This window comes from Tiliqua scincoides, chromosome 1 (assembly GCF_035046505.1).
Source record: "Tiliqua scincoides isolate rTilSci1 chromosome 1, rTilSci1.hap2, whole genome shotgun sequence".
Lineage (NCBI taxonomy): Eukaryota > Metazoa > Chordata > Lepidosauria > Squamata > Scincidae > Tiliqua > Tiliqua scincoides.
The window spans coordinates 53393615-53416047 of NC_089821.1; the positions used below are offsets into that span (position 1 = coordinate 53393615).

At 43.0% G+C, this 22433-nt stretch overlaps 1 protein-coding gene across 5 annotated transcripts; it reads right to left on the reverse strand.

Moving 5' to 3' along the window:
- Positions 1 to 1935: 1935 nt before the first annotated feature.
- UEVLD (UEV and lactate/malate dehyrogenase domains) lies at positions 1936 to 19961 on the reverse strand. Of its 5 annotated transcripts, none has more exons than XM_066609527.1 (12): positions 19893 to 19961; positions 18443 to 18527; positions 17476 to 17541; positions 15896 to 16059; positions 13705 to 13840; positions 12381 to 12505; positions 11037 to 11142; positions 9088 to 9258; positions 7487 to 7660; positions 6754 to 6841; positions 6507 to 6630; positions 1936 to 5043 (listed from the first exon to the last, which is right to left on the reverse strand). In XM_066609527.1, the coding sequence occupies exons 1-12, from the start codon at positions 19932 to 19934 to the stop codon at positions 4879 to 4881; spliced, it is 1446 nt and encodes a 481-aa protein (XP_066465624.1). In that variant the 5' UTR covers positions 19935 to 19961; the 3' UTR covers positions 1936 to 4878. The 5 variants fall into 5 exon arrangements, with proteins under 5 accessions (XP_066465624.1, XP_066465625.1, XP_066465635.1 ...); XM_066609528.1 differs by lacking the exon at positions 19893 to 19961 and adding an exon at positions 19588 to 19651; XM_066609538.1 differs by lacking the exon at positions 13705 to 13840 and having other exon boundaries at positions 15896 to 15982.
- Positions 19962 to 22433: the final 2472 nt, after the last annotated feature.

Below are 22433 nucleotides of genomic sequence, written 5' to 3' on the forward strand. Positions count from 1 at the left end.
ACTTGCAATGCTGCATTTAACAACTAGAGTCGGGTACAAAGTAATGCCTTGGGTGTGTTCGATGTTCAGAAGGACATCACAGCATAAGGCAGTACAACACTCCACGACACTGCAGAAAACTCTCAAACCACTCCCACAACCCCAACCTTCCAGGGATGTGTGGTGGGTGGAGAGGCAGAGGAGGCTGAACTCCCCACCAGAGTCCTTTGAAAAGCGCCACATGTGAGGTGTGGAGGCCCTCATAACCCATACGCCATGCGGCGCTGATGGTGGTATGCAGCCTCTGAGTTTTAGAGGTGCCCTGTCTCCGAATACCAGGTGCCAGGGAATGGAAACAAAACACAAAATGCTGTCAGAGGCATCTGGTGGGCCACTGTGAGATACAGGAAACTGGGCGAAATGAGTAAAGGGCCTTGGCCTGATCCAGCAAGGCTCTTCTTATCTTAGACCAGTTTCTTTGAATAACATGATTTGAGTCTCTCTCTCTCTCACACACACACACACACAAATCACAGTATTACTGGTATTGCCTACTTGTCAGGCCTCAACCAGAGAAGGTCAGGCCTAGTATCATCGCAGGTATTGACAGATCATTGACACAGTTCCAATAATAGCAGCTCTTTGCAGCTCAGCGAGTGTAATTGCTGGTGCATTCAGTTGTTACAAATTTGCAGAGATGGTTCCTAGTGCGCCTATGATTATTGGCAGCACTTTAGTGTGTTTCATCCACAATCGGGTGGTTTCTACACAGTTTGTAGTACTTGTCTATTTTTTCATGTTCCTTTTCTACCACCCTGTGGTCACCAGGGATGGCAATGTCGGGAATTGTGGTCAATAAATGTGATATTGGACGTGTTGGCCTCAACATGTCGGTCCATTTGGATTCTAAAGTCCCATAAGATTTTGACCTTCTTGTTTTCCAGGACCCCCCCCCTCTCTCTCTCTCTCACACACACACACACACACACACACACACACACACAGGCATGTGTCACTTGATGGACAGCTTAATGACAGACTGCATATATGACTGTAGTCAAAACACAACAAAGAGGCTCTTAATGAGGCAATCAATCTGTAACTATAGCCTGCAGCAGAGTGTCTGTTTATACAGTAAAGAAGAGGCGCTTAATGAAAAGAAGAGGAAATCAGTTTCCAGTAGCCTGCACAGTAGAGTATCTGGCAGAGAGTGTCTGTTTACGCAACAAAGGCACTAGATTGGGTTGAATGTTCACTTAACAACTAATTGCATAACAACAGGGATCAGAGAAAGTATCCCTGTCATTAAAAGATGAATAGCTCTGTGTGTGTGTGTGTGTGTGTGTGTGTGTGTGTGTGTGTGTAATCCATATGTAAAACATGTTTTAAGTGTTATTTTTTAAAATTTTTTATCTATCCCACTTATTCAGTGCAATTGAATGGTGACAGATTCACGAAAAACACACAACACAATTACTAACTGGAATTCATTCCTACAAGATCCAGTGGCCTCTAGTTTGGATGGCTTCTAATGTGATTAGACCTGTCTTCCTTGAATCTATCAATGATTCTTATGACTCAGGATAGCTAAATTGAACCTCCATATTTAGAGATACTATGTCACTGGATATCACTTGCATGGTCATGTAGGTAACAGTAAGAAAAGACAGTTACCTTCATCCCCTGCATTATTCTGTTGACTGTTAGGAACAGGGTGTTCCTACTGTAGTCTTTGTTTGAGCCAATAAGGTTTTTCTTGTGTTGGTGGACAGTTCCATAATATTTTGTACCACCTCTGGTACTGCCACCATGCAAAATATGGATTAGCACTAGTGGAATAGTGTATAACTCCTCATAATTAATTCCCCATCTTGAAACTGCTATCAAGAAGTAGTATCAGATATTCTTTGAATACTATGTACAAATTCTTTTTATTTTTATTAACATTATCTTACACTGAGCAATATTTTTCTACAGTGGTTGAAATTACATCACAAAATGCCAAATTTCATTGCAATCATACGTAAGTACCCTGGCATCCTGACCAACACTTCTACCACTGAGAGTTCCCTCTGCAAGTGGAAGCTTCCTCCATGAACAGAAAAAGCATTCTGCTCACGAAAGGAGACCAAGGAATGCTCCTTCAGTTTACAGAGGAAGATTCTGTTTCACTGGCAGAAGCAATAGCTGGGATTCCACCCTAGATATACAAGCTACAATATTTAGATTAGTTAATATTAGTAATTTTAATGCTGGTTGCAATGCTAGAATTGATTGTGCCAAACCATGCTGTCGTACAGCATGGTAAAACTTGCCAGTGCATAAGACTGAGCATTTGTTCTGTCCAAGGACTCAGGCTTGGCAACAGCAATAATACATATATTTGCTCCCAAAGTTATGGATGCGAGAGTGATAGCTGTGTGGGCACTTTGCACTGGTGCTGTATATCCTTTGTGGTGCTTTCCCACATGTGTAATAGTGATGGGTCAGCTCTTTCAAGATATTTATATTCCAGCTTTCATACCAACCTCCAGAATGGAACTAGTATGTATGTTGGGGACTGAATCCTGAGCTCAATGCGCCGGCTTACCGCCAGCACACACTGTCGAGTTCTAATGCAAGATCTAATGCCAGGCAAGCGCCCATGCTAGCCCAGTGCGGACCGGTGCTGGGCTAGCACCCGGCAGGCGCCTGGCCTCCGCCACTCAGCGGTCACATGGACCACTGAGCAGAGGAGAGGAAAGCAGGGATGCGAGGAGGTGTTCCAGGGAGGGGGGAGGCGAGCAGAGGGCAGGAAGGAGGCATGATGGGGAGGCAGGAGACGGGGAGAGGGCAGGGGGGAGGTGTGCCGGCGGAGGGATTGGGGAGGGAGGGAGGGAGGCAACGCTCCACCAGATCCTGAGCCTTCAAGTCAGGCTCAGCGCCTGACACCAAGGCTCTTACCTCAACCATTGCGGGGCTACTCCCTTTACCCAGAGGAAGGGGATGAAAGTCTCCTTCTCTCAAGGTGCCCCCTGCAGCTGCCATGAGTGCGCGGGATGCAGTGGCAGCCGTTTTCAGTGCTGCCGCAGCCACGCACCTCAGGAGCTCAGAATTGGGCTCTTAGTGTACTGTGAGAACCGACTTTCCAGTTAAATGATACAGAAATTAAAGCTACCCCATCTATTCTTAATCCTTTGTTGAATTATTTCTAACTCAATTCCTTTAATGAAATTTTTGCTAACTGTACCCCAAAATGGTTTTCTTATCATTTCTCTATATTTAAAACATGAAAAAGACACACACACACAAACATGGGTAAAGGGGTACCTGTCTTAGAGTGTTTAGCTGTATGTATTTTACTGCATTCCTCAATTTCCATCCATATGAAGCTACTATATTATTTAGTTCACAAATAAGAACCAAGATCCAGTGAACCGCATATCTGAGCAGTAAGCACTAATGAATCCATGCCTGGCCCCTGGATGCATTCTCCCCTTGTTAAACCGCTGCATCACAAGTGACTTCTAGCAATTTTCTGGGTTTCAGAGAATAGCTTTTCAAGGGCAGGAAAGGAATGCAGGTGGGCGAACTAAAAGTTCCAGTGCAAACATGGGACCTCATGCACTTTGGATCTCAGTCATTTTAATAAGACATTTTAAAAAGACAACAACGAAAACTGTGTTTTTTTATATAGATAGCACCCTTGTAACTGAAAGTGTAATAATCCCAGAATGTGTGTGTCTTATAGTCCCATTCCTCTCTAAATTTTTGGATGATTCAGTCAAAAAAGTATAATAAAGTATTTTTGGATACATTAAGGCTAAATAGAATTGATCTACGGTCCCCCCCCAATTCTAGCTGAGGTAGCTTAATTGCAATAGTTTCTCCATTTCCTTCTAACAATTTGCTAATGTAAAACTTTATTTATTTTAAAAATAATGAAACCAGCTGAAACATGAACAAATCTTGCTGCTGATCCTTCCTGACCTTAGGTTATACGAACGTATAATATACATACATGGCTGGTTCCCGAGAGTAAATATGAGAAACATCAGTGGCATATCAAATCCCAATATAAAGGTATCAGAGAGCAGCCCTATCCTATTGAAATTCTGCTGCAACAATGAAGTGGGACCAGCGCAGCCGACATTGTACCCTATGGGGGAATTGTGCAGTCTGGAGGTCTCCTCAAGGTAAAGGGACATTTGTACCCTTGCCTTAGGGAAAGCCACAGCTGGACCTGCACCTGCTAAACTGCCATGCAAATCTAAGTGGATCCGTGTTGGCAGATCTGGTCTGGGAAGAGCAGTAAGATACAGTGTGCACCACTGCCACTGATCCTGCTTCCCTCCTGGGTCCAATCTGCCCACCCTGCCTCCCCACCCCTCTGTTGTCTGGCATGGAGTTTACTTGTTCTAGTAAGCACTGAGGCCTGCACTGGCCTTCTCACCAGCACAACTAACTTCTTCACGGTCACAACGTGCTTTACAGCATGTTTGCAACAGCCTGTGCCAGCAGAGCATGCACTCTGCTGGAGTAAACAAAGTATAGGATTGTGCCACTGGTTGGTCAGCACCTAATTTTGCTGGATGACCACTAAGAAAGTGAAGAGATGGGGTTGGGACCTGGTATGATGGTGTGCTTTCAGCACAGTATGACAAGTTGGGGGATGGGTGGGAGCACATCACATTTTACACTTTACATTGTCATGTAGTATTTGTATATTTACAATATTTTGATTGTAACTATCTTTTTGACAAAGGGGACTTTAATTTTCTCTAACATTATATATACTAATAGAATCTAGTAAAGCTTCAGTGTATGTGTATGAGGCACTTTTGGGGCAGCCAAGTAGGCAACAGAGTCCTTTTTGCAACTCTTAAATACAGAAGGATACAAACTCTGACTCAATGGCATTCAGAGTTTCAACTGTTGCTGAAGATCATGAAGGGATGCAGCGCTAGCTTGTAGTTTCTGTGCCACAGTATCCTCATCAAGTGGTTTGGATATCTCAGTCACTCCATTGATTCCAAGTACACAAGGCATACTTAAAAATACTTCACAGTTTATATTATAATACCCCTAGAATAAGAAAAAAAAATAGGCATATTCAGAGAATGGATTGTTGTGTATATATAAATATGGTTGCACTTCACTGAAAGGACATGAAAGCAGCTAAAGTACTTGAGTACCATAGATACTTGCCTATAAGACAATATCATGGATAAGGTGAGGGCAGGTTTTCAGCCAAAAATAATGGAATGTTCCATGACCCTCAGATAAGGTGGGGGTAAAATTTGGGAAATGGTACTTGTGAGGAAGAGCTGCAGCTTGCCCTGGAACCTGATTAAAAGACGGGAAAGAATCTGAATTGTGTCACTGTTTTTGAAGACATTAGTGATGTGTTTATGTAGTACTGTGTGCCATTTCCCCCTTCTGTGTAATGGAACAACCCAGGGGGGGAGGAAGAGAGGGGAATTTTTCCGCTCTGTAGTTGTACTGAATTTGTATAAGGCGGGTTTAAAGACCCAGTGGCAGCCTGCATGCTTGCCTACCGCATCACATGCTGGCAAAATGGAGCTGTTGGAAGAGGCAAAGCATGGCCAGCTGGAGTTGAGCTCATGCCTGCTGCTCCTCTGGGCTTCTTCCGGCTCCACAACACCCCTGAACTGCCTTGAGCCTCTGAGTGATACACAGAGAGGAGACACTCTACGCTGGATTTTTTGGGTAAAATTTCTTGCCTTATAGGCAAGTATCTGTGGTACTTTGTACAGATAGAAAACTGAAATTTTGACACATCAACCCCAGTGCAAAAGCAGATATGACTGGGCATATAAGGAATCTTCTTTTGGTATTTAAGATGACCATGTTACCTGTCCTATAAAAAGAAGAGAGATGTTCTTGCATATTAAGGAATTGTTTAACTCTTTCAGCATTTTTTAAGCTGAAGGTCACACATGCTTGTGTTTCATTCCCTTTAAATCCTTTAGGTATCATCTATTGGTTAATGCAGTGGTATTCAAACTGGGGCATTGCGACGCCCCAGTCTGAAAGCCCTGGCCTCTGCCCCCTTAAGGGGCAGGGGGAAGGCAGCGACACAATCCCCAGGATCTTGTCGCTAAGGAGGCTGCAGGGACTGGGATGGACTCACCAGTCCCTGCAGCAGCCTTCCCTGGGTGCGGGGAGCCCTGCGTGAGCGTCTGCAGAGCGTTGCACTTCACCTCTGCAAAACTGGAAGTGGAGTGCGATTGCTCCACTTTCACTTTTAGAAGCCTGGGGAGCCCTGCAGGCACTTGCACAGGGCTCCGCGCACCCCTGGACAGCTGCTGCAGGGACTGGTGAGTGCATTCCAGTTCCTGCAGCCCCCTTAGCGACATGATCCTGGGGATCCTGCCTTTCCCCCACCTCCCACTGCCTCCCTCCCCTCCCTTGCAAGGACTTACTGCAGTTTTCAAACTCCCAGAGAGTTTGAAAACCACAGGGTTAATGCTTAAATAAGAACAGTCCTACACTTAAGGGTTAAATAAGAACAGTCCTACACTTACCTTCACCATAGTTGATATGGAATGTACTTTCCTTTTATTGTTTAGTATACTATCAGTCAGATCAGCGATTGAGAGACCAACTGACCAGGACTTTTGACCTTTTCCTTTCAGAACTTCCATGGCTCTAGAGTTAAAACAACATTGAGATTTAAAATACACTATCATAGCAAAAAATATTGTCTCTGTATATGTATATTTATATCTTGGATATAATGAAAATGCTCATTTACTGCTGTAAAAGTTTTACCTATCAGTCAACAGCTGCTGGGCATTCCGATTTGTTAAATCTTCACTTGGTTGACTGGTCGTCAAACTGGAAGCACTCCATGCTGTTACTAAACAAGATAATTAAACACATTTGAATGTTTATCATAAGAATTTCTCTTTATATCATGTACTTTTCATCTTACTTTTAAATAAAATATATATGGGATTTTATTCACAGACATTTGTATTCTTTCAGCTCTTAAAAATTGCAGTCTACATAATCCAGAAACTAACTTTTCCCCTCTCCAACTACAGTGACTAGTGGTTCTGCTTTCCTGAACATGGATATCAGGGCTAAGAACAATACAGAATGCATTATTTCAAGACAGCTTCTTGACTTGCACATGATCCAATATGCGTAGACAGGAATAAAGAAATTATGTGTAAGTAGCAGCAGCATAAAAATGCATTGAAACAAATGCATTATTAACAATGAAATACAGAAATGCCAGAAATATACATCACTGAAAATTCTGGCAGTGTGAACACCATTACCTGTGTCTGCACAGACCATAGAGAAGAACCCTTGAATTTCAACTCTTAGCTTTCCATTAAAGTAACCACAGAAGTTTAAACTTTCCATGCCTCCATGTTCAGTGCTTTTATGTTTAAAAAATAGAAAACCACTTTCTGCAACAAAGCAATTATGTCAATGCAAAAAGCAGACCAAGTATAAATGTGAAACTCTGAATGGTTCAGTATCATAATTTTACCTTTGTTTTCGCCTTGTTCACCAATAAGCCAAACATCTTTGCCTTTTGTTTGAGCTTTCAAGAGATTTGTAATAATATGTTGGAATCTGGCTGAGTCTAGATTACAACCAATCCCGATAACTCTGCTTTTAGGAAATCTACTCATTTTCCATGTCACGTATGTCATTATTTCCACTGCAATTTGATAAAAACATATTGAAAGGCAAACAGAATTGTGTTAAATTCAATGTGACTATACTGTTCAACTCAATCAAAACAAAATAATTTTTAAATTAATCTTTTAGATATCAGCAATGTTTGTTGCCTCAGAAATATGAATGCAATTTCTGACAACTATTGAGATGGATTTTTTTCTTCTATTTCTATGCAATTCTTTCTATGCAAAAGTCTCTATTATAAAATAATTTCTGAAGGACTGTTATGTTGACATATCCCATACAATTCACTTGACAAAGTTACAAAATAATTTACAAAATGGTATGCAAGGAATTTAAATTAGCACAATGGAAACACTGTTAAAATGTTGACATGCTAGTACACTAGAATGCTCATTAATGAGAGATCATGTGCCCTCAGTTTTTCAAATTGTCTGCCATGTTTGCCCACTTTGTACACTGTTGTTTTAATTTTGCTGCACCAATTAGTATGGTAAGTATTGTAAGGTACGGCAGACTCAATACAACAACATTTGGATTTCATGCTCAACTGTTATTTTTCAGCCAGTCATGGGGTTAAACTTTAATCCTGTAGAATTGCTTACTCTGGCTTTGCAAATGTGTTGTAAGGCCTACTGTGAGGCTTACTGCTGGGTCAGTGTCCGTGCTAGCCCAGTGCAGGCCAGCACTGGGCTAGCGCCGGGCGGGCGCCTGTCCTCTGCTGTCTCATGGACCACTGAGCCGCAGTAGTGTAAGCGGGGATGGGGAGGAGGCGTTCCGGGGAGGGGAGAGGCATGGGGAGGGCAGAGAGAGGGTGGGCAGGAGGCTTGCTGGGGAGAGGGAGCAGGGAGGCAGGAGGCGGGTCCGATGGAGCTCAGCTCCACCGGATCCTGGCCTTTTGTGTAGAGCTCAGCGCCCTACACAAACAACTGTACCTTACTGCTGACCTTCTGGTCGGTGGTAAAGTGAGTAGCCCCATTGCAGGCTACTCACGAAAGCTCCCGAGGCACCACCCGCAGCAGGCTGAGGTGCACAGGATGCAGCGGCAGCCATTCTCAGCACCGGCACCACTGCAGCCGTGTGCCCTGGGCAGCTCAGGATTGGGCTGCCCCTCTTTCCTTGCTTTTTGGAATACAAGTAATGGAAATTATAACACAGTATATCAAATATACATGTTTATTCAACCCTTCGGAATAAAGGAAACACAAATCTTCTTGTCTAGAGGAAGATATTAATTTCTTGTTTGTCAAGATGTACAAAACATACAAAACTTTAAAACAGGGAAGTTTCTGACTTTCTACTCAAAAATGCCATTTTATGGTTGAGCAGTATGACAAACAGTGCACATCTTGCAGTCTCCATTAAGAAACATGCCTACTAAATAACAGAATATTCATTACACAGATTGTTAGAAACCAATAAATTATAAAGATAAGTACTGCCTACCTGGTTGCGATGCCACAAGCAGTATGCTGTGTTGACTATAATGTGCTATTGATGGAATAATACCTCTGAACAGTTCCACATTACTTTGAACCAAATCCAGATACGACTGAGTATTGCCTAAAGAATTCATTGTAAGCACCACTACTTTTGAGTCTGCTGAGGCAGAAAAATCTAAGAAATACCAAGAAAGAATTGAAACTCTTTTTTATATTTGGTATATATAGTTATACTTAATTCTTAAGTATAAATATACTTAATATATACCTAACAGTATATTTTTATACTCTTTTATACATTCAGGGTTTGAATGTAAAATTCCCTTGAAGAAAAAATATAATCCAAACATTGGACCTGTGAAATTTAAAACTTCTTTTCGCTGTTTTACACATCTGTTTGCAGATATAGGGTGGCATCCAGGCTAGCGTGTCTGCTTCAGGAGTTCCCTCTGCCAAAGGAAGCTTCCTCTGTGAATGGAAGGAGTATTCCACTTGTGCAAGGATCACTTCTGCAACTACAGTGCTCCTTCCAATCCACAAAGAAAGCTTCTGTTTGAAGAAGTAACTCCCAACAGCAGAAGCGCTTATAAGGATGCCACCAGTAGTACTTAATGTATGCAATAATTATAGCTAGTAATGAAAGGAAGTCCATGACCAGTAGAAAACACTGCAACCAGTTCCCCAAGATTAATTTTAATAAAATTATTTATGGTCAACTGTTTAAGCACCAATTATAAATCACTTCGAGCCCAATCCTGTGGTCCGTGGCATGGCTCCGTGCTGTGGACCACAGTCGCAAATGTGCCGTAAGGCACGTTTGTGGAGCTCACCACCAGGCTCCCGCCAGAGCTAGCCCAGCGCCGGCCAGAACACCCGGGCTGCGCAACAGGAGGCGGGGGTGTGGCCGGGGGCGTGGGGGTGGCGTTCTGGGGAGGGTGGAGGCGTGCCAGGGGGCAGGCGGGAGGCGTGTCGGGGGAGGGAGAGAGGCAGATCCGTGGAGCTCTGCTCCGCAGGACAAAGGGCAGTTGTGCAGGGCTGCGTGCCCTACACAACGCCTTTACTTTAGCGTTGACCTTTTGGTCGATGCTAAAGAGAGTAGCCCCATTGCAGGGCTGCTTCCCTTACTCGGGGGAAGGGGACAAATGCGGGAGGAGCAGGATTGGGCTGCCCATTAGTAACAGGATTGCTACAGTCTTCCTATCTTTATAGGTAGGAATTTGTGTGAAAACTGAAGATAAACTGTATCATGTACTAATCCTACATATGTGTAAACAGCTATGTGTGATTACTTTCTGCATCCCAGTATATATACACCACATGCAGAGGTATCCATTTACATATTGTATATGTAGGATCACCCAAGCTTTATATTCTACATAGAAGATACATGCAAATTTCAAATCTATGAAAATGTGAAACATGAAATATTCAAGTGAAAATGCAAAATATTTAAGGGTTTGCAGTGTTCCCATAAGCTTAATTAACATGACCCAATTTAAATTTGAAAGCGCACAGAACAAGACTGCTTGTTTTCTTTCACTAATTTAGCACTGTACCTCAACTACCTTGTATTTCAAATGTCACTGCCAAGAATGAAAAACTCTCACCAACAATTCTAAGAATAACTTGGAAAGCTGAGTTTAAGAAAGCATACAGTGAAAAACACCCACACCAGGAACTAAATACTCCTGCGAATTGGGCACAGAAGCACCTAAAGTGAGGTCCCTTATATTTAGCAGGGGGAGAGCAACTGTCCCTCTTCAACCAAGCATGGCATTTTTTTCAGCGGCTGTTGCTACAAGTGCCTCTTCTGTATTTTGTTTAGATTGTGAGCCCTTTGGAGACAAGAAACCATTTATTGATTTATTTCTATGTACACCTCTTTGTGAACTATTCTTGTTGAAAAGCAGTATATAAGTATTCTTTAATAGTTATAATAAATAAATACACTACCTCTGCTGATTTCCACATTTGGCAGGGGGAAGATTTCCAGATCCATTGTTCCTCCTTTCATTAAATCTTCTGAGCAGTTCAGGACAACCACTTTATCAGTAACACCCTATAAAGAATTTTTAAAAGCTGTTCTTCAAGGAAAATATCTACTTACTTTGAAGAAACAACACATAATTCTTTTTTAAATATACTGCTGTGATAACAATTAAGCCAGCAACTATTTTCTTGTCATACAAATCACTTATCTGCACAGAGTCAAAATAGCTTGACATGATTCAAAGAAAACTAAGCATAAATATATCATATAAACCTGCAAGCCTGTGTATACTTACCTGAGAGCAAGTCCCACTGAACTCAATGTGACCTACTTCTGAATAGACAGACATACAATTGTTGGTTGGTTGGTTGGTTGCTTGGCAACCTTCAGTCTCGAAAGACTATGGTGTAAGCCTACAGCACCCAGTATTCCCAAGCAGTCTCCCATCCAAGTACTAACCAGGCCTGACCCTGCTTAGCTTCCAAGATCAGACAAGATCAGGGATGTGCAAGGTAACAGTTGCTACAATTGTGATGTTAGTCAATTAAGTATCTAGCTTTTAATCTTCCAATAAAACACATAAATATTACTGCAATGCAAGTAATAGTTTGATGCTCTTCAAGCAAGGCAACAATTTTTGACACAGGCAAGTAACTGCCAAGTCTGTAACTGACAGATAAGTAATCTGCAGACAAATAATTTTGAAAACTTGTTGGCTTAAGAGAGGTACAACAGTGAGATCTGAACATCACTGAACAATCTTTCAGTGTGACCAGTAGCCACAATCAACACCCCACAGTTTCAGGGCCTAGTCTCACAAAATTCCACAGCATGTGAAAGTCACAGATTCAAGCCAGCCTGTGCCAATGTCCAGTCACAGCAACCATGGACTCAGGCCAACTGCACGCACATTGATGGTATGAACTGAAAACAGCTGAGTTCATTCTTTTAGTACATCATTGCAAGAGCAGTGCTTGCAGTAACATGATGAAAGTCAGCACAGTCTGCCTTCAGCAGAAACTATTGGCACACACAGAGCACACTCAGCTTATGAAATCACAGCCAGAAGTCAGCATAGGATGAATAAAAACTGTGACTGCCATGAGTTGAGAGGTGGTGAAAACTGGCCCTTAATTTGTGATTATCTGCACAGTTACTTTCAGTTCTACTTTAAGTAAGTGTCACAGAGAAATGTATACCATATGACATGCAAATGTCCCTTGGTATTGTTAGCAATAATTATTTTATCCCAATTTGGAATCATTACATAATAAACAATTGTAAATCATGTTATACAAAGTATATACCTTTGCTGAAATAGATAGCGCACATGCAAGACCTAGATCTCCAGCTCCAATCACAGTAACCTTGTTACATCCTCCATCATTTTTCTTCCCATCTACCTTACTCTTTACTTGTTTGTTGTTTTCACCTAAAAGCATAAATGGTAGTTTTTTTAAAATAATCAATGCAACTACATTTTTAATTTATTTAGTAAATTTATACTCCACTTTATCTCTCCAAAGGACATTCAAAGTAGCTTACAAATTTCCTAAAAAACAATAAGACAATATTAAAAATATATTAAAAGCTGAAACAAAAGATAAAAACCAGAAGCAATCAATAAAAAGGGCAGGAACATAAAATATAACCAGCACAGAAATCCAAATACAGGCGTGCGCCCATATCTGTGGAGATTCTGCAAAGGAATCCCCCAAGGATAGCTGAATCCATGGATACAAGGGGACGCTCCCCCATCCTCTGGAAGAGAGGGGAGCTCAGCTGCCCTCACCTCCTGAGGGTATTCTGAGCCCCACAGAGGCCATATGCATCTGCCCACAGCCTCTGAGGACCTCAGAATGACTCAGAATGAGCAAAAAAAAAAGGCTTCCAGTTTTTTTGCAAAACCAGGGCATTAAAAACATCACTTCTGGTTTTGCAAAAATACCAGAAGTCACTTTTTTTCGCTCGAAGAGTCATTCTGAGACAGACGCGCACAGGCTTTGCAGAGCTCAGTACACCCTCTGGAGATGAGGGGAGTTTGTGCACAGGGGGGCCACAAATCTGATCACCCAATAATTTAACTGCAGATATGGGATCTGCAGTTACAGGGGATTCCGTATCCCATATTAATAAGCCCCAGACACAGAAAGCTGATCTAAACAAAAATATCTTTAGGCCCCACCAAAAAGCCTCTAAGGAGGGAGCAGTTTGTAAACTCAAAAATTCCATAGAGCCCACTACTGGGAAGGCCCTATTCCTTGCTGCCAAGGGACTGTCACCCCTCCTACCTCCATAGGCATCAGCACCTGTAAAAGGGCCTTCTCTGATGACTGGCAAGGACAAGTCAGGGATATACAAAAGAAGGAAGTCTTTCAAATGCCCTGGCACGAAGCCATATTGGGCTTTAAAGGTATATTGTGAAGCCTTACCTTGAAAAGTGGGCTAATAGGGCTTGCTGTGGCTGGCTGGAATAAGCTGGGGAATGTTTGAGAATGATGAAAATGGGCACTAATGCCATCTATGGACATATTGCCAAGATTGTTTGTATCCTAACAGTTCTTAAACTTGAATGTTCTTAAGTAGGGGAGCTTCTGTACCAAACTAAAAGTTCCCCCAAACTATGCACACCTTCAGTTATCTTTGAAATATAAGAGAGAAGCTCCAACTGTCTGGCTGCATCAGAAGATGATAATGAGTACAGAGGAAGTTCCACTTCAAATGTTGTGGCCATCTCCTTTAACAAGCCTATGATCATTGACTGTGGCTGAAATACATACAGCAATAAAGAGAATCACAATCTTAGATGCAAAGGCTTTACTTACAAAATGTCCTAATCAAAGAAAAAGAGGCAGTCCTCCATGACTGAAAATACAAGGCACTCCATATACAGGTACTGTGCACTGTCATTAACATACAGAGAGTTTATCAAGTAAAGCTTGTTTTCTGCATAGTAATATAACCCAACTTTCCACTACACAATTTTACATGACACTAGGATTAGATAGATTAGATATGCAGATGTATGTCTTCCATACTTCACTCATACTGTTACCAAAACGGCTGTTTTGTTTAGGACAGTGTTACTCAAACTGTGGGTCAGGACCCACTTGGTGGGTTGCGAGTCAGGTGGGTCCCCATTCATTTCAATATTTTATTTTGAATATATTAGACTTGATGCTACCATGGTATGAGACTGCATTTGGGGAAATGTTACAGACCTGTGCTTTTAACAAGCTGCTATGTATGTTTTTTTTAACAATGATAGTCCATGGGACTTACTCCTGGGTAAGTGCGGGTAGCCTAGGATTGTTAAATTTTCCTGCTTCATGATGTCACTTCTGGTCATGACATCACTTCCGGTAGGCCCTGACAGGTTCTCATTTTTAAAAAGTGGGTCCCGGTGCTAAGTGTGTGAGAACCACTGGTTTAGGAGAATTATTACACTGCCCTGATTGGAACATTAGGATCGTAAGCTGGATAACAAGATGGTGTAATGCAGAGAAATTCCCTTTTGGTTAAAGAGGAGAATGAGAGAAAGATAACTTGCAATAAAAGATTATGGTTTATTACAAAAGAACAAAGGTAAACATAATGCACATGGAGAAATATATTTCTTGGTACCTAGCTTTCATGGTGGTTGTGTGTGAAGAGTTTTGGTGCAACCAAGGAAATCAGAAAAAGGATGGGTTGTAGGGAAGGATTTTAGGGGTCCCTGCTATGCAAATCCCAGCTGATAACTAAAGATGGGGAGAGAAGGGAGGAAAAAGTGGGGGGGAGAAGGGAAAGAGTTCCAGGCACAAGATAGTTACCTGTCTTGTAGAACAGTTGGAGTGGGGGGTGGAAAAGTCCTGTGGAGAGGACCCTCTGACACAACACAAATGTGTTGGGCCTTGGAGAGAGAGAGAGAGCATGTGAGAGGATGCCCTCTCTTATAAGGGGTTGGGAGACAGTGCCTACATGCTGAGCTGGATGGTAGCTTGATTGCTAACACAAGGCTGGGTGCTTGGAGTATGTATACATTTGAATGGGGATCAGTTATCAGCAAAATTCAATCAGGGGTTGATGGCTGGCTTCCTAGAACTTAACAAAGACTGTGGAAAACATAGGTACAATGCAATGAATCAGAAACAGAATTTCAACACCAAAATCCTGGAAGGCAGTTCAAGTTTGCATACAGTAATGCAGGAGATGCTTAAACAGTGATTGGATTAAAACACAAAGGCAGTTCAAGTTTGCATAAACTGTGAATGGATTAAAACACAAGACTTCCTCGCCATAATGTGTAACTATGGGTGGTGGTGGTTGTGTAACCATGAGCTTGTGGCTTGACCAGAGTCCTGGAAATGTGGCCTATATGCTGGGAGAACAGTTTAGCTTGAATGATATTACAGGCCATAATAGCATAACCAGAAATATATAGAGAAAATCACAGCTAAAAGGCAAAAAGGGATTTTCACTTAACAATACGGGGGAAAAGTAAAGCCCTTCACTAGGGGATGCTATCCATTCGGGCAAAATCTGACTTCGGCATACATTGGTTGGTTCAGCCTTTGATAATGAAGATGATGGCTAGTAAGACTCATGTTAGCGTCTCACTCACACACTCCATTATGACACTCTTCAAAATGTTTTCAGCTAGTCAAATAAATACCATCTTTTTTCTCTCTCATATTGTGCATACATATACAGTATGTGTGTTTTTGGAGGTTAGCAAGTGCGTTAGCAAGTTAGCAAGGCACATATTCGTACAATCAGGGCACATTATGATTATACTGTATACCAAACATTTACAAAACACACATGCACACACATCGCTTACATGGCTCCAGTTTTGCAGATATGGCAAGTATATTCGTCCACGTGCATCTACGTGTTTTCCTACAGAAATTCCCATGTTTGCAGTGGGCTTCAGGAAGCAAATTGGAGGAGTAAAAGGGTGAGAATCTAAAATCCATAGGCAAATTGGAATGTTGTAAGAATTGCCTGTCAAAATATAAAACATAAACTAATGTGAAAAGATCACTGTTTTTTGATTGATTTGTAAACCAATGGTTTCTGTAAATCGGGTCACAATCCAACTGAAGGTCACGTGGATATTCTTGAGAGTTGCCTTCCTTGTTATTATTACTAACATGTACCAACTCTATGGGTCACCAGACTGACAGAAAAACTATTTTTAGGGTTGTGGTACCAACACTGAAAGAAAGAAATATGTTGCCAGATTGAGCGAAAAACTGTATTTAGGGTTACAGTAAAAATGTTTGGGAAACACTCATATACTCTATTATATTTTATACCTGGGATATTTAGCCTATAAAACATTCTCTGTGGACATTTAAAATGTTTAAAGGGAGTCACTGACTTTGTATATCTGAAAATAAGTGGTCATTTGCATCCCAACTTGTACTGAAACAGCTATGGATTTTAACAACCTGTATGGTACTGAGTTTTAGCCATGCTGAGGCTACTGTCTACTGTCCCATGCAGGTTCCCATAGATATCCCAAGACATAATTAGCATTCTTCTGGAAAATGGTAGTTACAATCCAGTGCATAATTGTCTGAACACACAGTTCTATGAGTATTGCCAACACACACAAGATATGAGCCCAGCTTGTGGGAAAATGATTCAAATCTGTAGTTGTTGATGCATGAGGTGGGCATGTGAACAGGCACTGACATGGGAATAATTCGGGACCTCACATATTTGGAGGGAACTGTGGCCCAAATCCTAACCAACTTTCCAACACTAGCATAGTGGTGCCAATGGGACATGTGCTGCATTCTACAGTTGTGTGTCACTCATGGAGGCCTCCTCGAAGTAAGGGAATGTTTGTTCCTTTATCTTGGAGCTGCATTGCCCTTATGTCGGTGCTGGAAAGTAGGTTAGGATTGCGCCCTGAAACAACTAAGGGCCCAATCCTATCAAACTTTTCAGAATTGGTGAAGCTGCAATGCAGTTCCAAGGTAACGGAACAAACGTACCCATATCTTGAGGAGGCCTCTGTGACTGCCTCCCCACCACAAGATGCAGTTCACGCCCCATTGGCACAGCTGTACCAGTACTGGAAAATTGGATTGAATTTGGCCCTAAATTAGGGCCCAATCATATCCAACTTTCCAGCACTGGTGTAGCTGCAATGCAGTCCTGAGGCAAGGGAACAAATATCCCCAAACCTTCAGGAGGTCTCAGTGATTGCCTTCCTAGCACAGGATGCCATGCACGCCCTATTGGCACAGCTACACTGGCACTTGAAAATGGGATAGGATTGGACCCTTAATCAAGTAACATTTGTATTACTTTTCTTTTTCACCTTGGCTGTACAATTAGAAATTTATATACTGAGGGATCACATGATTGCATATCAACCAGTTCAGAAATAAAACGTATTGAACTTACCTTGAAATTTCACTGGCACAGTGCCACTAATATTCAGAAGGTCTTTCTGGGACCCATCCTTGAAAGCTGAAATTCAGAAAAACATTACAATGAAATTCATAAAACATTACAATGCTATTAATTTTATATTGCTAAACACCACTTTATTCAATTTGATAGCGGAGAGCACAATCCTATGCATCCTGTTCTCAGAAGTAAGTCACATTGTATTCAATGGGGGGGGGGGTCACTCCCAGGAAAATGTGTATAGGATTGTAACCTAAGTTCCAGCACAATCCTATCTTGTGCTGGAACAGGCAGGCCAGGAGGCCTGCACTGTATCCAGTGCAAGATAGGTGCCCAAAGTGGCTCAGCCAGAGACAAGGGGAAACTCTTCCTCTTACCCCTGGGTAAGCCACTGCAGCCCCAATGGGTCTCCTCAAACTTGCACCACCAACAGAGGTGCTCAGGGAACAGGGTTGGGATCTGGCATAACAGCTGGGTCCCAGCCCCACCTCCCGCCTGCCCAACCCCAACCCCGGAACCACCCTAGAATGCCACCCTCCCACCTCCTCCCCACCCTCTCCAGACCTATCTGGAGCACTTAGGTACTTAAACACTTAAAAGCTGGCAAAGAGGCTGGATGCAGCCTCTGTGCTCCAGAGCACCTCCGTGTGCTGGCACAGCTTGCCCCTGCTTCATGGTACATTTGCAACCCTCCAGCTGGCCCAAGGGTGCTTTAAGATTGCACCCTTCAGTAATCAGTGCTCCAATTCCAACACTTAAAAGCATGAAAAAGATATAACAGTAAACTGATCTGCTAATGGTATTGACATTTTACAAGTACTAATTAATTATACTGTCAGCTCTGACATAATTCATAATTTACAATTACTTCTTTTATTTGTCAGATCTCTGTATGAATAACTAGAAAATAACATTCTAATGCAGTTTATCAGTTGGCCAAAACAGCTGCAGGTATTCTTACTGTAGACATTCATAGAAAATGTGATGTTGGGGTATAACTCATTTACGCTCCTCAGTTCTTCTATGGTCAGATCTCGGAATTTGTACTGGAGATAAAACAAAGAGAGTTTTTTTTAAAAACTTATTTTAAAAAATATTTAAACCATGACATAATTCTTAAATACTTTATAATGGCAGCTCAAATTCTACATCTCTGGGAGCATATGATGCGAACTCTTCTGAATTAGCACTGTTCTGGTGTATTCATTAGTAAGGGCCTAATACTATCCAACTTTCCAGTGCTGATACAGCTGCAATGCAGCCCTGAAATAAGGGAACAAACATTCCCTTACTTTGAAGAGGCCTCCATGACTGTCCCATGACTATAGGATGCAGAGCCTGTTGGCATGGCTGCATCAGTGCTGGAAAGTTGGATAGGCCTGAGCCCCAAGTCTCATTGTGTTAAGTGGGGCTTACTCCCACAGCAGTGTATATAACAGTGGTTCCCAAACTTTTCTGACTGGCAGCTCACTTGACCTACTGGGTCGTTGGCTGTGACTCCCTGTTAGGGTTACAATTCTATTCATTGTTTAGGGTGGCAATTTTTCCACAAGGTTTCTTCTGCTCCCCCGGCTGGTTTCCAAAGCTTCTCAGGGAGCCGTGGCTGACAGCTTGGGAACCACACTTTGGGATTGTGCTGTGAATGTGTTTTAATATCAAAATGGCCAACTTCTTCATCGATGACAGCTTCCCATGTGAGAATTAAGTTAAAGGACCATGGATAAAATTGTGGCTGCATATGTGGTTGTTTTTTCAAAAAGTCACCATAAGCATTTAAAAGTGTTTTAACTGTCTCAAGGTTCCTGAATTTTAAATTTTAAAAACTGTGGGGGGAAAATTTTTAGAAAGTGAAAAAAATAAAAAAAATTCTAAATTTTAAAAACCATTCACTGTGCACTTGATTTGTCTGAGCACAGTACACATTACACAGGACTGAGTCCAATCCTATGCATGTCTACTCAGCAGTGTCATTGAGCTCAATGGGGCTTACTCTCAGGTAAGTGTGGACAGGACTGCAGCCTGACAGCCCAATCCTACGCATGCCTATTCAGAAGCAAGTGTCATTGAGCTCAATGGGGCTTACTCCCAGGTAAGTGTGGACCTTACCAGCCACGTGGACCTGCAGCCACGTCACGTTAAGAAGAGAGACTTCACTCTCGCAAGCGGCTACCGAGGGAGAGCAGCCTTTGCTGGTGCAGCCGCGTCTCGTCAGCGCCCACTCAGCGGGCGGAGGAGCGAGAGGAAGCGCCTTTTCTGCTGCTAAGCAGACACTAAAAGGTGGGGGGGCGCGAGGGCAGCACTAAGGCGGTTGGGCGCTCCGTTCGAACCAGGTCCCGCCCCCCCGAACGCTGGAGGGTGGGCGCACGCGCGCGGGGCAAGAAGAACGCTGTCTCGTGCGCGCGCCTGCTTGCCTTGCTCAGCCACTTCTTCAGTCTCTCCTCAGAGAACTCCATCGTTCCATGCAGCGCTTCCTGTTGGAGGGAGACTGCCAAAAAAAGAAAAAAAAAAGACGGCAACCCCAGAGGCCCAAACCACATCACCTTGCGTTAGTCAGGCCGCCTTGGCCAATGGCTCTCTTGCTTTGCCTTATCCCAGGTGTGACTCACACCAGGAAGCTCTGGAGCGCCCCACCTACTGCTGGGGCTGTGGCATAGGCTAGGCCAAGGCCTGCTTTGGCTGCCCCTGGCCTGTTCAGGTTGAGGGGTAGTGCAGCTGCTGCTGGCACCGGAACCCCAATTAGTCTCTGCCAGGCCATCCATTTTGCTCCACCAGCCATGTCTGCAAGCACTTATGATGCCCAAAGTTCAGGGACGTGCGGTGGGTGGGGAGACAGGTGAGGCAGAGCCTCCCCAAAAGTGTGTGAGGTGCCCAAGCACCCACAACCCATGCACAGAGCAGGGATGGCTTTTCAGGAGGTGCTTTGCAGGCTCCTGGCTTTTCAGGAGGTGCTTTGACTTATATTGCAGGTTCCAAGCCTCGGGGAGTGCTGCACAGGGCAACCCACACCTCCTGCATCCTGATGCAGCCCTACACCATGCCAAGTAAGTCAAGCACCTCTCACCCCCCCTCAGCAGCATGATCCTGGGAGTTGCTGCCTTCCTCCCCTTCCCCTGCCCCTTAAAGGAACAGGGAAGCATTACATGAACTGGTGGGTCACGACCCATCAGTTTGAGAACCACTGCTATATGGGAAACCACTTGTGAAACTGAGTACATTCAAACTTAGATAGTGATTTGGTATGCAGGACCTGCTTTTTATTCTTTGAAGTAAAAAATGCCAGTGCCACATAGCAAAGGATGCATTTGAAGAGTTGCAAGGTGTTCTCAATTCATCCAACCAGCATCATATTTATTATAAACAGAGTAAGGGAACAATCCTATGTATGTATACTCAGAAAAGTATGTATACTTTTGTATACTTTTGTATGTATACTCAGGAGTATGTATACTCCTATGTATGTATAGTAGAAAAGCGTGTATAGGAGTGCAGCCATTATGTTAGTCAACCCATTTCTGCCCAGCCCACAAGTTTACACATTTGATCCCTGTTGCATATATGCAATGTTGGGCAGAAATGACTTAATATGGGGGGGGCTGATATATAGGGCTTCCTGCCTTTAAAACTGATGTAGCTTTTGACCCCCTTCCTGCCATGATTGTGGTTGTCCTGACTTTTTTTTAATGCCACTAAACTTGTTGAACATATGCAGGCGTTATCTGCTTCAGGCTGCAATTCTGTGCACTCTTACATGGTAGAAAACCCACTTAGGATGAACTTAGAATTTCTAAATTATTTCTAAACAAACATGCATAGGATTGGCTGCACATTTAAAAACAAGGGTGCTATAGTTATCCATAATAGCAGAGGACATAGAAGTCAATTGGCTGACCAGTCCATAGAATGAAAAATGTTGATTATTTACAGATAAAAAATCAAATAACTAATGGCTCCCTGTCCCAAAAAGGCTCACAAACTAAAAAGATACAAAAAGAACACCAGCAGACAGCCACTAGAAAAGACACTGCTGGGGTGAGGTGGGCCAGTTACTCTCCCCCTGCTCAGAAGAGGAGCACCCACTTGAAAAAGTGCTTCTTACCCAATTAGCAGGGGTAAACCCGATAACCTGTGTCTTACAGCTAAATCTTATCTAAATCCCCATGTGGCAATGCAGCCGCACCAGCGCAGCTACCACTGTATCCCAGGGGATTTTCAACTGTTGGAGGTCTCCCTTTGCCCCAGCAGACACTATGGGTCAGCTCGAACTACAGCCAGCTCAATTGCTGTCACAAGTCTCTGTTGACCCAGGAAGGGGGTTGGGATTATAGGGTATTTGCGTCCTGGATGATTGTGTCCCAACCAAACACATCTCAGTCATTGGCTTCTCTGGAAAATCGCTTCTTTTTTTTTCTTTTTTTACATCTTGGTTATTTGCATCCCATTATGACTGGGCAACAAACCCCATGTTATATATGCTAAGCTTCTTATCCCAGACCTAATGCTTTTTGCATTTTAAAATTAAAAAAGTAAATCTAATATCAATATACATATATTGGAACACAAATGTCCAGGACAAAAAAAAAAAAAACTTGGCACAAATGTCCAGGAATACCAATGACCAGGACACATTTGGCTGGGACAGTTGTCCAGGACACTATTGTTCATCAGTGTGCATTGCTGCCAATCCCACTCCTCTCCTGGGACTAATCCTCCCTCCTCTCCAGCTCTGCTCTGTTTCACTCACTCCCGCACTATTCCTCCCTCCCCACTTTCTTCCAACCATTGCTCTGGTGGGTCTTCATGGGCCCGCCAATGCACAGCAGGCCACTCCAGTCTCCATAGCAGCAGGCCTACAGTGCATGTTGGTAGAGGCTGCTTTGCAACTGTTGTAAAGCAGCCTCCACTGGAGCAATGCTAGTTACACTGGCGGGGGGGTGGTGGTGGTGGTGGTGGTG